Source organism: Crocodylus porosus, unplaced genomic scaffold (genome assembly GCF_001723895.1).
Source record: "Crocodylus porosus isolate Cpor-Errol unplaced genomic scaffold, CroPor_comp1, whole genome shotgun sequence".
In the NCBI taxonomy this organism is placed as follows: domain Eukaryota; kingdom Metazoa; phylum Chordata; order Crocodylia; family Crocodylidae; genus Crocodylus; species Crocodylus porosus.
The window spans coordinates 18,417,759-18,434,326 of NW_017728943.1; the positions used below are offsets into that span (position 1 = coordinate 18,417,759).

The following is a 16,568-nucleotide window of genomic DNA, read 5'->3' on the forward strand; positions in this document are numbered from 1 at the left end:
AGCTGACTTCCTGCCCTTTGGGCAGGGGGCTGGACTCGATGATCTCCCGAGGTCCCTTCCAGCCCTAATGTCTATGAAATCTATGAAATCTCTGATTGGTGAGGGGCCCTGATTACCTGGCCCATCACTGCTGATTGGCTGCAAGGGCTGTCAGTCATCCAGCCCTGCCCCTAATCCCTGATTGGTGGAGAGGGGTGAGGCCAGATGATGGAGAACCCTCACAGCCAAACAGCAGTAAGGGGAAAAAGCAGCAGCCATGTTGCTGTGTCAGCAGCCCCCCTGGTGGGCTGAGCAGCCAGGCTGCGATGGCCACAAGGACTGGTGACTCCCCAGGGGGAGCCAGCATTTTATTTTTGGTAAGTTGTTTTTTTCAGGGAGCCTGTGCTTTTTTGCAGAGCCCACCTGAAATCATGGTGTCTGAGAATATTGTCAAACACAGTTTTGGTAGGACCCTAACTATAACTCCACCAATGTCAAAAGGGGAAGAAAAAGTACTTCCTATGTTTGACCCATGGTGCTCTGAGTAAAAGCTGTCTAATAAGCATCATACTGTTGACTCAGAAGTTATCAGAAGGAAAGATTATAAACCAACAACAAAAAACATATGGCACATATGTCCAAAATACAACATGGACCTGATGCTGACATGACAACTGGTGGCAGTGTCCCAAAGGAAGTGGGAGACCTACATTGTAGGTCCTCCTCACACTGGAGGGGATTCAAACCTATTTCAACTACTCTCCAGTAAAGTTCCACCACTACTGGTATTGGCTGTACTAATCTGAAACCCCTCCTAGTGAAGCGTGCCCAAATGCAAGATTCATAGAGCCAGAAGGAAATGAGGAAGGGAGTTTGTGATTCTGTGGCTAAGGAGGGCATTTCTTTGGGAGGGGAGAGACCTGGGTTCCAATCTTGCCAGCAGGGACAAGAATCCAGGTCTCCCACTTCCTAGGAGCAAGTACTAATGCTCCTGGGAAACGATGGGCGCCATCACCAATCTTTTCAAGAGTGAAAGGGGCAATGTGCTTTATACTGAATGCAATGTTCTCATCATTCATGTGTTCTGGTTAAATTAAGTGTCTGTCTGTAAAGAATCTGGATCCCATAAAGATGGAAGTATGTCCTTAATAGTCATGAGTCAGATGCCTAAGCTCTGCAGAGAAGCAGGACTTCATATACATCTCTGTGCCTAATATTCCTGTTAGTTGCTTGTAATCACCTTCTTGAGTGACTTAATCACCTGGATCCATTTTTGGCTGCATTCAGTTTCTCAGTTTAATCTGTAAGACGCTTAGGTGCCTAAACCTGTAGATGAGGATCACTCTTCAAGAGTAAAACACCTAAAATGCAGGCACTGCAATGCCATAGGGTGTAAACAGATGTAGTATTTCTCCTGAGAGAAAAACTTTTGTCCTTGGAATCTACATATGTACCAGTTAAATCCACTGTCCTGCTTTAAGTATCTGTGAATTAGGTGAGAGAAAATATGCTAACACTTCTTCCTGGGACAATGCTGTGTATATTTGTGTATTGTAGCGTATCCAAATTAACTGCCAATCATTTCAAGGACAAGCCTGTTGGACTGTGCTCTCCTTAGTCATTTTCTACCAGATGTAGAAGCAATGTAGTTTGAAAGGGCTACATGTGTGAAGCGTTCCTCTTTTGATCCGGGTCAAAAACTTGGGAGAGTCAGGACTGTTTCAAATGAGACACCTGTTTACAACCTTAGAGACTGATTAGGATCTGTCCCCAGGAAACCTATCTGAACAGAAGTATTGATAAAACTTCACTGGTAGGCTACACAGGTTTAATTTAGGTAAACTGTCTAATTTATGTTAATGGAGCTTTCCAGTAATGTTAAATGAATAAAATTGAAAATTAAAAAATGGCTGGTTTTCTTTATCAAACCTATGGTCCAATAAGTATAAAACCCATAACAGCATAATTACAAATACATGCAAATAAAAGCACACTTCAGACTAGAAGTATATTAATTCACCTTAGAAAATAAAACTTAAACCCAGTTATCCAAACTAGCCAGAACTTAAATAGGAATCTTTCAGAGCTCTTACATAGAGTATTTTGTCTTTTATTTGCTTAGGTTTTTTGGGTTTTTTTACCCCTGTGGTTATTCTTATCTTTAGATACACTGTCATTATTATACACTTTCTTGTAAATGCCTACTATCAATATTAAGCACACTGTCACTACTGAGAAAATGTTTTTTTCCTTCTTTCTTCATCAGTTTCATTTGACAATTTGCCACCCACACATGTCTAGGACCTTTGCTATCAGTATTTCTCGATCCTCAAGCAGTCACATTAATTCTTGCTAAATTTCCACATTACAATAAAAAGTGCATTTCAATTGCTATGACTCATTGTCTTTAACTTACATAAGGGTCACACAATGACAAATGCCTCTATGAGACACTTATGTTCAGTATCTTTTAATGTCATTATTATTTAAAATAAGCAAAATATATTGGAATGCCCTGTACCCGAGATGGCTCATAGCTGTGATAACTGCTTTATTTTCTATTAATAAGCAATCCTGCATTCAAACAAGTTCTGAAGTCATTTCATCTAGCAACACTGAAATCTAACTACTGTGTTTAAACCCAAGACAGTTTTCTAGAGCCAGAGTTGGAGGTGCTTCTTGCCCCAACATGGGGCTTGGGTGGTTCATGTAGCAATAGGGAGTATGGGGGAGACTGTGGTGATGGTGTGGGGAGTGCAGAGAAGCATAGGGGAGACCACATGGTGTGTGGCCCAGGGTGGATTATGGAGGAGGGGATGAGTGGTGGGGAACTGTGGGGGAGATTGTGCTGCAGCAGAGGACCCTGCTTGGTCTTGCTGGTGCCTGCTTGGGCAGAGCTAGAGTCACTGCACACTGCAGATTACATTGGGAGTGGGGGTGGGGGAAGGTGGCAGAGGGGCAGGCACTGGTGCGGTGAGGGGGACAAGCAGTGGGATAGAGCAAGAGGTGGGGTTTGCTTTTCCCATTGTAGCAATGGGGGTATGAATTTAAGATGCTCTCCCAAGAATTAGATTTTCTACATGGAAATTATAAAAAATATATACTTTTCCATGTAGAAAATCTAATCACTGAGGGGTTGTCTTATATTCAAAGTTGTATTGGATTTATATAAATAAGATAGGACTGGGATAAAACAGTGGCTTTGTAAGACAATAATTTAGGACAAAGAGTAAACACTACGGGTGAAACTCCAAACCTCAGTTGACTTCATTCCATATTTAAGAAAACCAGAAGAATTCCAAAAGGGAATAATTTAGTTGAAAAGTTTGAACTGGGTCAGAAAACCAGAAATAATCCTACTTGTACAAAAGTGCTGTTAGGTACATATCTACTGACTTCTGCATAACACAGATATCTATCTTCAACAGCTTCAAGAACAGAATCTAACTTTCACCTCTTAAAGTAACTTTTATCTGTTTTGAAATTTGCTCTTTAATTTCCTGCACAGCTGCTTAGGATACAAGGAAGGCTGCTGCTACTGGTGCTACCACAGTTATAGTTTCCAACATTGCTACAGCAGCAGCAGCAGCAGCAAGAGAAGTAACAACTGCTGCTTTCCCTGTTCAAAGCCATGCAGTAGAGACAAAGAGACAAGGAGTTAGGCCTGTGAGAGTAGGCAGGTATTCGGTCTGGCTTCAGATCTGGCCACTTCGGATGTCAGCGACCCTATCCAGAGCTGTGGATAGGTTTGCTGTTTCAATCCGGCTGAAGCGGCTCCGAAGCTTCGGAGCCGCCTTGGAGATCCGGCCATAGGGTATAATGGGGGATCAATGAAATATCTATAACTTTGTTGTTTTGTCTCTGATTTGGGTGAAACTTGCAGGGATGGTAGCCTCTGCTGAGAGCTTGAAGCCTGACAAGTTTCAAGATGATAGGTGCAGAGGTTTGGGGGGAACTGCACCTGCAGTTGGTCCTCGCTGGAAGGAATAGTAAAGAAGCCAGAGGCTGGCCTGGCCTGCAACGCAGGCAAGAAAGCCAGTCAGTGAAAATGGAAATGGAGGCATCAAGGGTGAGGGGCAGGCTGGAGTGGGGGTAGCGGGGAAAGGGGGATGTAGTAGCTCATGTAAAAGTTCAGAGGTACCTCTGGAGTCCGATGTCCGTCAGGTTGCAGTGTGTCTACTATTCCGCTATCTAATCTATATTATGTTCATAAGCTTTTGTACCTACTACCTTGCAGGCTGCTGGAGTGCAGTTCATAGGTCCAGCTCTGAAAAGTGGTTTGTACATTCAAACAAGCACCTACCCTCATCACCAAAACTGAAGCCATCTTCCTACAGCTCGAAACAGAAAACCTGCCGACTATCTCTAGTACCCCACAAACTGCACACCACAATCTATCAAAGACAACAAAACCCAACTACCTGTGGGGGGACATTCCTCACCAAAAAACCACTCTGCCTCCAGTCTCTCAGGCCTGATCCTGAGATGGAACAAATTACAATGCAAACCACTTTTCAGAGCTTGGCCTATGAACTGCACTTCATCAGCCTCCTAGGTAGTAGGTACAGAAACTCATGAACTCATCAAACCAGGATCCAAGCAGATGTGATGGGGTGTGACAACATCCCCAGCAATGCTAAACACCTTCTCACTTGAAACACTGGTTGGCGGACAGGACAGGTGTTGCTGGGTAACTGTGGCCACATCAGGCTGCAGTTTGTCCAGTAGGCCAGGGGGTCACAGTCCTGTGGCTCTACATCCTCAGCAAGATAGTTAGCCACTGAAGCCTCAGCACTACCTGCCCGAGGCTGGGGTCTGGTGGGTTTGGACCCCAGCATTGAAGCTATGCTCATGGCCCACATTGTCAGTGGCTGGCATGGTGCTGGCGCTGCTGGTGGTAATGCTGGCATGGGAAAGTGGATCCCTCTCTTCCACACCCCCTAACCTCTGCACTTCAGCCTCCCTGACTTTGTTGACTAGCACCTGCATCCAGTGATTGAGGGTTTTAGGGCTGCCAGTGCACATGCTCCCCTTCACCCTCGGGTCACACATACCTGCCATCATGTGGACCGTGCTGGACCATAAGGGATCCAGTCATCTCCTGATGCCCTCCTTCAGCCGCCTCACCAGTGCCTGCACATCTGGTGACAGTGGCCTGTCCCAGCCAGAAACATTGATCCCTTGGAACTTCTCCATTTGGTTCTTCAGTTCCCTCACTAGGGGGATCACCTGGCTGAGGAAAGCATCACTAGCACTAAGGGTCTTGGTGGCCTCGAGGAAGGCCTGGAGGACCACCAAAATCTGGGGCTGCTGATCCCAATCTCCATAATCAAGGCCATCTCATGGATGGCCTTTTGTTGCTCCACCAACCTTTGAAGCATCAGGTATGTGGAGTTCCACTAAGTCTACACATGCTGCATGATTTTGTGCTGTGGGATGCTCAGCTTTGCCTGTTTCTCCTGCAGCATCTTGCTCCCTTTGATGCTGCAGTGGAAGTAGCCTGCCACCTTCCTGCATTTCAAAATCAGCTGTATTAGCGGTGGTGCCGTCACCGGCAGCCCTGTCCCACTCCAAGGCATCCCTTACTATTAGGTGCAGTCTGTGTGCCACACAGTGAATGCCAACAAAGTTGGCATCGTGGACAGCTTTCACCATATTGGCCCCATTGTTGGTGACCATGAACCTGAGGGTGACCTTGGCCTGCCCAATGAACTACCCCTGCGCCATGCGGTTCATGGCCCCCATGATCTCCCTTGCCATGTGGGACCTTGCCATCCAGCACCTCAGCTTGCAGTAGAACCCACTGATGGCCTGACTGATTGCACCAGTGCCCTGTGAGGGAGAGGTAGGCATGATTGCCACCTCAGCTGCTCCAGATGTCGGAGGTGAAGTGCAGGGCTATCTGTGGCCCTTCCTTGTGCAGCTCCTCCCTCAAGTACTCCCTGCATGCCTCATACAGGGAGGGCACCACCATCCTGCTAAAGGTAGTGCATGCGGGCACTTTGTAAAATGGGGCCAGAAGTGCTACGAACTGCCCGAACCCTTGACACTCAACTAGGGAGAAGGGCTGGCTATCCAGAGCAAGCATCTCCCCAATGTTCTGGGTGATCTCGCTTACCTGTGCTCTAAAGGTGGTCTGCCTTTTCTTTGGGGGGAAGGGGACTTTGGAGTGAGGGGGGGACTTCCCTTTCAGCACACTTGCACTGGTGCCAGGCTGAGCAGGGAGAAGGGCAAGGGGGTGCTGCCTCCTCAGATGTAGCAGCATCACCATGGTGGAAAAGTGTCTCATATCCTTGCTACGTCTCATGTGCCTTTAGCAGCGTTGGCAGATGGCAAACCTGGGATCATCTGCCACCTCAAAATGATCCCACACTACACTACTCCTGTGTGTCTAGGTTGAGGGCAAAGATCCTGCCTTATCCCACTCCTCAGCAGGCTGAGACTCAGTAGCAGGAGGAACTGCCTCAGCTGAGCCACTTGCCTCCACAACCTCAGCCTCCTCTGAGGTGCTACTTTCTAGAGGAGACCTGGGCGTAGGGGAAATTTGAGGGGTGTGGAGACAAACTCTGATTCCCGCTTAGTCCCCAGAATTGCTTGAGCCAGTGTGCTCAGCATCCCTGGTTCCAGCTCCAGCTCCTACTCTGGCAGTGAGAAGCTCATGCTGAGAGATGAAATCGGGGTGGAGGAGACAGGGATTCCACTGCTGGTGTCCACTTCTGGACTGAGCAGAGGTGGTGCAGGTGCAGGGACATCAGGTGCAGACATTGCTCCCACCTCCTTGCTTCCACTGGCAGCACTGATGTCATGACTTCTTGGGAAGAGAATGCATCTGTGTTTGGTTGGGGGGGTTGGGGGAGGCTCCCTCCCCTGCCAGAAGACCTGGAACCTGCCGTTCCAGCATGCTTCGTATTGATCTTTCCTGTGCTGCAAAAGGTCTTTCTGTGTGTCAGTCCTTTTGTGTATTTTATTCTCTCTTTTGCATGCATGCACTTTTGCATGCATGCACTGGACTCTTCTTTGATTGTTTGCTTCAGTGTTAAGAGTTATGTAAAAATTGTGTGCTGTCTATCTGTCTGTCTTTTCCTATGAATATCTGTTTTTTCTTCTTTATATTGTGTGCGTGTGTGCATGTGTGCGTGCAATCTGTGTGCCTCCCTGAACAGTGATGGATCACGCTGGCAGGGAAAACACAGCTTTCTTTTTTCAAGGTTGCCAAAAAAAAAAAAAAGCAAATATAAATTCAAAGAAATGAATTGAATAGTAATAGTAATTGAACAACTAAGCTAAGAGAAGCTAAATCCTACCCAGTCTTTTCTAACAACAAAAAAGGAGCAGGCAAATTCAACTACTGAGTAAAGTAAGCAAGCTGGAATGCTTGAGTCTGAGGGTTCCTTTCTCACGCAATTTCTGAGAGGGAACAAGCTAGGAAAAGGCGCAGCATGCCTCCACACAGAGGCTTTTATGCTGTTTCTAGGTCCCTCCCCCCAGACACTGTCATTGGAAAGGCATCCAAAGAAAAATCCTTCTCACTGGCCACCTACACATGTCAGTCTCCCTCCGCCCCCGCTCCTCCTTCCCCCCTCCTCTCCCTCCCTCCCTCTTTTAACTGTCATTTTCAATGTCTGAAGCATCCAAAGCATTTCTGAAGTGCTTTGGAAGCTCCAAACTGCTTTGGACATCTTAACTGAGCCCGCGCTTTGCTCTGGGCATGCTGCTTCAGATGCTGAAGCGTCCAAAGTGGCCCTGGATCTGAAGCATGATCTGAAGACTTGCACAGTCTTAGAGGGAGTCTGAAGCAGCAACTCTGAGACATGGGCTCCCTGGAAGCTGCCGCTGGTGGATTTCTGCCCATCCAAGATATACTAGCGGGTGCAGGGCTATGTGTACTGTGAGAAAAAACTCCTTGGGGGAGAAGGAGCATCATTTAACTTGCCCTCTACCTCCCACCCCCTAGATATACTTCTGGGTGTGGGCAGGGTTCAAATTACACTTTCATTCTCGAGGGGGAGATGTTCTGCAAAAAAAAATCAAACTGGTTTATTGGAAGGAACAGTCTGATCAGAGACCCTCCCCAGGTTATGATTTTCAAATCTTATGGGGCAGGGTTCTCATCACTTATGTGGGGGTGTTTCCCCATGCTCCCCCAGTGCTCTCCCATAATTTGCACTCTGGGTGTGGAACTGCATTCCCCTACTTCTGTAACTGGGCAGCACCTGTGATAAAGTTGTGAGGAGGAGAGGAGGATTCTCACACCCATTCACAGGTGTCCAAGGCTGGTTCCCTGCTTGTTCCCCTCCTCCAGTCATTCTACTGTACTCATGTACACACATGTACACATAATTTCTTAACATATTATTGCAAGGGCAATGGCCAATTATATTTTTTAGGGCTGTATGTTTAGGTCCACAAAACATTTAATTAGTTAGTTTATTGCAGTTAGAGACATTTCCTGGATATATATAATATTTGTACATTCTTACCTGGAATGTCCTCATCCTCTCTGTCCTCTGGATCTGCAGTCACTTGCCAAGGGATACAGCTGAGCAACAGGAATAAAGTAGGAACTAAGACACAGCCCCTCTTCATTTCATTCATATTTCCTGAATAACATAAAATCCAGTACCTTTTTAATAAAGTTTACCTCAAATTGAAGGTAATTAAAAAAACGTGTTCTGTACAAAGCTTCAGAACAGAACATGCTTACCTGGATAGCTAAATGTATTGTAGTAAGAGAGACAAAGAGAGGTATAGAGAGAAAGAAATATGTTACATATACACAGATATATTGTGTACGCAGAGATAAACCTAGATCCTCAGCTTTGTTTAGCAGGAGACCTACAGTACTTAAATCTCACCTCTGGAGTAGATTAAAAGGACTGTTGTGAACAAGCAACCAAGAGTTACATATATTTTACACTCTAGATCAGATCCTTTTAAAAATAAGGCTTATATTTTTTATTTCCAGCTTCCGTTCTGTTACTTTAAAATGAATTTCTTTATAAGTAAATAACTAGATCTATTGCATCACTGGATCTACTGTGGATTCTATTTGAACCAGAATTTTGGATAACCCAATGCGATAACTTTTGAGTGTGTGGACTCCATACCTTATGCTAATAAAATTTAAGAGTCAACTATTTTAACTTTGAGCCCTATATATTTTGAGAAAAATAGTTTAAATTATTTATCAATACAGGATGTTGTAGGTCTATTTCCAGTACTGAGTTTTGTGACTATTGAAAGTATAGGGTCAGATAATTTGAAGATCTTCAGTGCAACCTCTAATTGTGCATTCATAACTAAGTTCAAATTTATTTGCATCCAAAAAAAACAACATTCTTCAATAAAATTGGTATTTGAATATTCACTTGATAGAGAATACAAAGTTATGCATACACATTTTGAAAAACTGATCTAAATGGATAGTGGTAGCAGTGGAACGAATTGTGCGCCTTTTGACTTCCCATTTGCCAGAGGAGAACAAACTTCCTGCTCTTGCTGGCCAGGTCTCAAAAGATTGTAAGGGCTACAGTGTCCCTGGCCTCCAGGTACTTTGTCACATTTACTGCTTGAAGACCACATTTACACCATTCTTCATGAAAAATCGTATTTAAGTAATTCCGGTGTGAACTAAGTGTTCATAGCCTTATAGAAGTTAGGGGCTGCAAGGGACCTCAGAGAACATCAGGTCCAGGTCCACTTCTCAAGGCAGGAAAGACTGATGAGGTCAGATGACCCCAACCAGGTTTGCATCCAGTCATCTTTTGAAGATCCCCATGGAAAGTGACTGTACCACCTCTGGGGGGAGTCTATTCCAGACTCTGGACACATGAACCATAAAGAAGTTTTTCCTAACACCTAATCAGAAGTGATCCTCTATCAGTTTATGAACATTATTCAAAGTCTTCCCCTGAGGTGCCTTGGTGAACAGGTGTTCTCCTAGCCCCTGATGTTTACCCCTTATATATGTAAAAAGTTGTGACCAAGTCCACTCTGAGTTTTCTCTTCTCCAGTCTGAACAGTCTCATGTCCCTCAGTCTCTTGTCAGATGGTCTGTTCTCCAGACCTCTAATCATTCATGTGGCCCTTCTTTGGACTCTTTCCACCTTCTCCACATCCCTCTTGAACTTCAGCACCCAGAACTGGATGCAGTACTTCAGCTGCAGCTTCACCAATGCTGAGTCAAGTGGAAGGATGAAATCCTTAGTCTTGCTTGTGATGCATCAGTTGATGCATCCTAGAGTGTTGGTCACTTTTCTGGCTATCACATGGGACTGGTGGCTCATGTTCATTTTATGCTCGATTGTGACCCTCAGGTTTCTTTCTGGCTAATGTTGCACCACCAAGCCTGTAGGTATGTTGTGGGTTGTTTCTCTCCAGACAGAACACTTTACATTTCTTGGTGTTAAACATCATCAGGTTTAGATCTCCCACATTACAAGCCTGTCCGGGTCATCCTGTATCCTCAACCTGTCTTCCAGCATGACTACACTTCCCCATTTCTTGGTGTCATCTTTGAACTTTGCCAGTACACTTTCCACACCTGTGTCCAGATCATTGAAGAAAATGTTGAAAAGTACTGGTCTGAGTGCTGAGCCTTGAGGCAGCACTGGTCATATTTCACCAGGTCAACTAAATTCCATCTATTAGCACCATCAAAGTCTGACCTCAGAGCCAGTTTCCTAGTCAATGGATCATTAAGTCATTGAGGCTGCAACTTGCCAATTTTACCATGAGAACATCATGGGAGATCAAGTCAAAGGCCTTTTTGAAATCCAAGTACTTAATAAGGTGTTGAGTTACCTCATCATAGAAAGTGATCAGGTTGGTCAGGCAGGACCTGCCTGCAACAAAGTCATCTTGACTGTCATTTAGAATACTGCCTTCTGTTACCCTATCAATGATGGATTCTTTGATAATTTTTTTCCAGGATTTTTCCAGGGATTAAGGTCAGACTGTTTGGCCTATAATTCCCTGGGTCCTCCTTCCTTCCTTTTTTGAAGATAGGTACCACACTGGCCCTTTACCAGTCTTCTGGGACGTTACCCAAGCACCATGAGTTCTCAAATAGCTTTATCATTGGTTGTGTGATAATATTAGCCAGTTCTTTCAGCACCCTAGGGTATAGTTCACTGTAGGTCCTGCTCACTTTTAGATTTCCAGCATCTCTAGGTATTCCCTCACAAGATCTTCACTGATTATAGGTGGGTGATCACCTTGTCCCCACCTTGTCCATCCAGCTTTTTGTCTGGTGTATTAATATCCTTTGTCTGGTGGAATACCAGCACAAAGTATTCATTTAGGAATTCAGTTTTCTCTTGAGTGTCAGTTGTCAGCTGTCCCATTTATGTTCTGCAGGGGTGCAACATTTCCCTTCCCCCCCCCCACTTCGTATGTATCTAAAGAAGGGCTTTTTATTGTCTTTGGTTTCTGTTGCCAGTCTGTATTCCATTTCTGCCTTAGCTTTTCTAATCCGAATCCTACAGGTACAGGCCATTCCTGTGCACTCCTTGGAGGTAATTCCTGGCTTCCATCTTTTATAGGCTTCTCTTTTTGTTTTCAGGAGATCCATGATCTCCCTACTGAGCCTAATGATCTCCTTATTGTTTAAGCCTCTTTCTCTCTGATTACCTCCCAAGGGTAGGTGGGTGAGCATATTCCAAGACCTGTCATTTCAAACAGGAAAGACCAGTGCCAAACCAAATAGTCACACACCAGGACATGAACCGCTCTTCAAGAAAAATATTTTAAGTTAAACATAATGAGTTTGGAAAAAAAACAACTCTCAACACATGTACAGCACAAAACATTGAAAGTTGGAAGTAATATAAAGAACGGTAACAGTCTAATAAACTGAGGACTTGAAGTACATTAAAACAGTAATGGCAATCCTTTCATTTTCCCTTTTATGTTAATAATTTTCACTATTGAACTATATGCATTGATTTTATAGCCAAAAGGCAAAACATTTAGAAGTAGCTAAAGGAAGAATCTGCTTTTCTGAGAATGTTGATATACCAATATATACATATCTTTGTTATATAAAAGGAATGTTCTTAGTATGATAGAGAAGGCCATCAAAAACTCCAGCCCCTGGCACGGATCTTTGAGAACTCCTGGCACTCTGGTGTAGTGCCCGAAGACTGGAAGAAGGTCAATGTGGTGCCTATCTTCAAGAAAGGGAGGAAAGTGGATCCTGCAAACTACAGGCCCATCAGCCTGACCTCTATCCCAGGGAAGGTCTTAGAAAAGTTTATTAAAGAGGCCATCCTTAATGGACTGGCTGACACCAACATCCTGAGGGATAGCCAACATGGGTTTGTTGTTGACCAATGACCAAACTCATTTCCTTTTATGACCAGATGGCCTATCACCTGGGCAAGGGAGAAGAGATTGATGTCATATATCTTGACTTCAAAAAAGCTTTTGATCTGGTATCCCATGATCACCTCTTGGTGAAAATTGCCAATTGAGTCCTTGGGTACACCATGATCTTCTGGCTGGGAATTTGGCTCCGTGGTCAGACCCAGAGGGTGGTAATTGATGGAAGTCAATTGTCATGGTGCCCTGTGACCAGTGGGGTCCTCCAAGGCTCTGTCCTTGGACCCATATTGTTCAACATCTTCATTAATGATGTGGACATTGAAGTCAGAAGCGGACTGGTCAAGTTTGCTGATGACACCAAACTTTGGGGTAAAGCATCCACACCTGAAGACAGAAGGGCAATCCAGGCTGACCTGGACAGGCTCAGCAAATGGGCAGACAAGAACCTGATGGTGTTTAACACTGAAAAATGCAAGGTTCTCTACCTTGGGAGGAAAAACTTGCAGCATCCTTATAGGTTCAGCAGTGCTATGCTGGCTAGCACTATGGAAGAAAAAGACTTGGGGGTCATCATTGACCACAAGATGAACATGAGCCTGCAATGCGATGCTGCAGCTACTAAAGCGACCAAAATGTTGGCTTGCATCCATAGATGCTTCTCGAGCAAATCCTGGGACGTCATTCTCCCCTTGTACTCAGCCTTGGTGAGGCCACAGCTGGAGTACTGCGTCCAGTTTTGGACCCCAGAATTCAAAAAAAGATGTGGAGAAGCTTGAGAGAGTTCAGAGAAGAGCCACATGCATGATCAGAGGTCTGGAAAACAGACCTTACAATGACAGGCTGAGAGCTATGGGGCTCTTTAGCTTGGAAAAGCACAGGCTCAGGGTAATCTGGTGGCCACCTATAAGTTTATCAGGCCCTAATGTCTATGAAATCTATGAAATTTGTGTTTCTTAACATGATCATTTCCATTCTGCTCCTTTCAAATGAAATTTCATCATAATTAACACTGACAGGGTTCTGCAGCCATTTAGGGGACTAGCCATTTAGACTAGCTGCTACAATAGTCTTGAGCCTATGTTATATTTTTCAGCTTGAAGATGCTGAAACTATGCACCACCCAGAACTGGCAGGCACAGGGCTACTGTGATGCTGATATGTCCACCTAACTTTCCTGTCTAGTTCCCAAGATCTTGGCAATATCCTTCTATACAAACAGACACATGGCACAGCATAACTGAATCAGGACAGCCTTAACAGCTCTGAGTACAGAAGTTAACTTTTACAACATGAATATTTTTTAAAAATGCCTAAAGTTTCCTCTTTGGCATGATTTGTAATCTAGCCAACAGAGTGGTCTTCATATAATCTAGACAAACTGAAGCTAGGCAATGGGCTGGCATTAGTGAGCTAGAACTTTATCCTAACATCTTGATCCCATTATAAACTCAGTCATGGGAAATAATGAGCCATTATTTTTATCTCAAATTACTGTAATAGAGCTAAGCTCTGTCTGCTTCATTAGAGACTTAAGCTAGGGACATAAATTGCACATAAACTAGTATAAGTGATTGGAAACCTGTCTAAATGTGTAACAGAATAGAAGTTCAGTGCACATAGATCAGTTTTAAAATGGTGAAAGACTTAGATGGATGTAGTATCAGATTGAATCAGTTTAGGTTAGACCAGTCTATTAAACTTCTGTTCCAGATCCCCTCCTGACTCAACTTAGGTCACAGTTCCCCAGTATCCCAGGAACTTTTGCAGTCCCCCACTAAATCTTCCTCCTCACAGGGTGGGTGGGTGGGCGGGCTGGCCTCTGCTGGGGTGGGGGAAAGTCCTCACAGCATGAGCAGCCCACAGATTGTGGGGAGCCTGGGACAAGGGTGGGGGGATAATTTCCCCTCCTCCTGTGGGTCAGAGGCAGAGAATTGCAAGGGGTGAGGCTAAGGAGCTGGCCCAGCTGGATAGGGGGGTGGGGAACCACCGTGGTGCAGGACACCCCACAGCTGGGCAGACCCCAGCTCAGGAGGCTCCTTTCCCCCTCCCCCTGTGGGTCAGAGGCAGTGACTCTCATTTGATTTGGGAACTGCTCATGCTCTCCTGTCATTGAAAGCTTGAGACAACCTCTACATTTTAATTAGTGAAGAACAAATAATCTATTTCTATCCTTAATGAAGTTAATTTAGTACATTAAACTCTGAGCCCTCCAGCATTAGCTCTGCATTTGAGGAAGACTGCCTAGAATTTGCTCAAGCTTTTCCTAGTATAATTCAAAAATTGCCTTTGAATAATAATGGTTGTATAATGCCTACCACAAAGTTGTCCAAGTCCATGAATAATCTTTTGAAGGTATTCAATTGATAACACACTTTAAAAGCATATGGAAGACAAACTGAGATACTGAGAGGCAAATAATGATATAGTATTAAGGTTAGAACCTCAAATCCATTAAGTCAGTCAAACAGGAAGTATAATAAACTGATCCTTTTTAGTACTTATCTCTAAGGATAGGTCTATGCTGTCCAGAATGGCATTAAGTAGTGTTCTACTTCTCAATAAGTTTTCCTGAGAGGCAGACTATGCAGATTATTCATTGTGAGTAATGGTAGTAGAACTTGCTTTTTGTGGCATATTCTCTGTTACAACCCAATGACCTTTGATAGATACATTATGATACATTTATCTTTACAGTACATTTCTTTGCTTACTCAGGTTTGTGGTCTCAGCTTCAGAAAGGAAGTTTTTTTATTTGAAGACTGAGAAGCAAATTTTAGTGAATCAGAGCTATTCCTTTTTTGGTCAAAAGTCTAGATCACTAACTTAAAATAAAGATCTTCTGTGTTGTGAACTGTTAAAAAATGTAGGACTACCATTGCAAGGTAAGTCTGAGCTGTGGTTTAAGATTCATATTAGTGCACTGTTTTAAACCCGCAACTAAGGAAATAAATATGGGGAAATGATCAATCAGTTGTTATTTCTAGAGTCAGCATGGGAAAAAAAGTATTTCTCAGAGTTTTAAAATGAGTAAAGATAATATTGGTCCTGACATCATTTGGATTACATAAGAAGAGAAATCACATTTTTACCCATTTTACATGAGCCCAGACTTCTCCGGTCTGCCCTCAGATTAATTGGAAATTCAGGGAGATTCTAGGTCAGGGGTGCCAAACTCATCCAGCCCTATGGGTTGGATGAGTAGCGTAGGGCCAGTTCACAGAATGGTCCACAGACCTCTTCCCCTTCCCTCTTCCCCTTTTCCCCATCCCCTTTCCCCCTTCCAAAACATACTTTATCTGGAGGCTGCTCCAGCCAGTCTGGGATCTGCCCTGAGTACACCATGGATCCCAGAGTGGCCAGAACGGGTGCTGCATTCAGCACAGTTCTGCTGGAGTGGCAGCCATGCTACACTCGGTGGCTGTCCCAACTGCATTATACTGCATGTGGTGCCAGCCTCAGTAGTTCCAGGACTGTGCCATACATGCTACATGGGGGTCCCAGACCAGCTGCAGTAGGCGCCATGTACAGCAGACATCCTAAAAAAGGCACTGCATTTGGTGCAGTGTGATCAGGGCAGACACTGCATGCAGCACAGCTACTGCTCTGGCCAGACCGTGCTACATTCAAGCTAATCTGAGACCCATGTTACATGCAGTGTAGTTCCCAGAATGGCTGAAGCAGCCTCAGGATCAGGTACACTGAGAGACAGGGAAAGGGAAGGAGAGAGGGTCTGTGGGCCAGATCCTCTCCATGGACTGGCCTCATGTTGTGGGGTTCTGGCCTGTGAACGATATGTTTGATGATATCCCTGTTCCAGGCCATACTTTCATTTCTAGTTAGTGAAGGTCTTTGTGAATATGTTGAATTCCCGAAGAGGTCTAATATTTCCTAAACTCCCCATTTTCAGTATTCCTGAATAATTGAACTAAAAATAAACTTGGAATCTCCGGATGAACCTACAGTTATTCCAGGTACACACCTTAATTCTCTCTCTCACTCCCTCTCTCCCATGCTGGGTCTTTTCCAAACAGAGTGCCTTCTACTTCGGGAAAATTCCATTTGGATCTGCATTTCAGTGGTGCACCTTTGATCTAGTATTCTGGTTGTCTTTCTAGAGCTCTGAAACATATGTCTTTTAGGTCTCAAAAATGTCCAAACCAGTTTGGGCTCAGTTTTTGAAAAACTAAAAAGTTTGTCCCCCCGGGAAAACAAAGTGTATTATCATATAATTTTTAAAAAAGAAAAAGTTTGACAAACTTATTATT

The 16,568-nt window shown here is 44.3% G+C and overlaps 1 protein-coding gene across 2 annotated transcripts in view; it reads right to left on the minus strand.

Moving 5' to 3' along the window:
* LOC109319341 (tissue factor pathway inhibitor-like) overlaps positions 1–16,568 on the minus strand; it is a 75,014-nt gene that overhangs the window by 39,297 nt on the left and 19,149 nt on the right. For both annotated transcript variants that reach the window (XM_019548828.1, XM_019548827.1), the window contains one exon: positions 8,460–8,579. In XM_019548828.1, coding sequence (XP_019404373.1) covers positions 8,460–8,574 — 115 coding nt within the window. In that variant the 5' untranslated portion in view covers positions 8,575–8,579. The remainder of the gene's footprint in view (positions 1–8,459; positions 8,580–16,568) is intronic.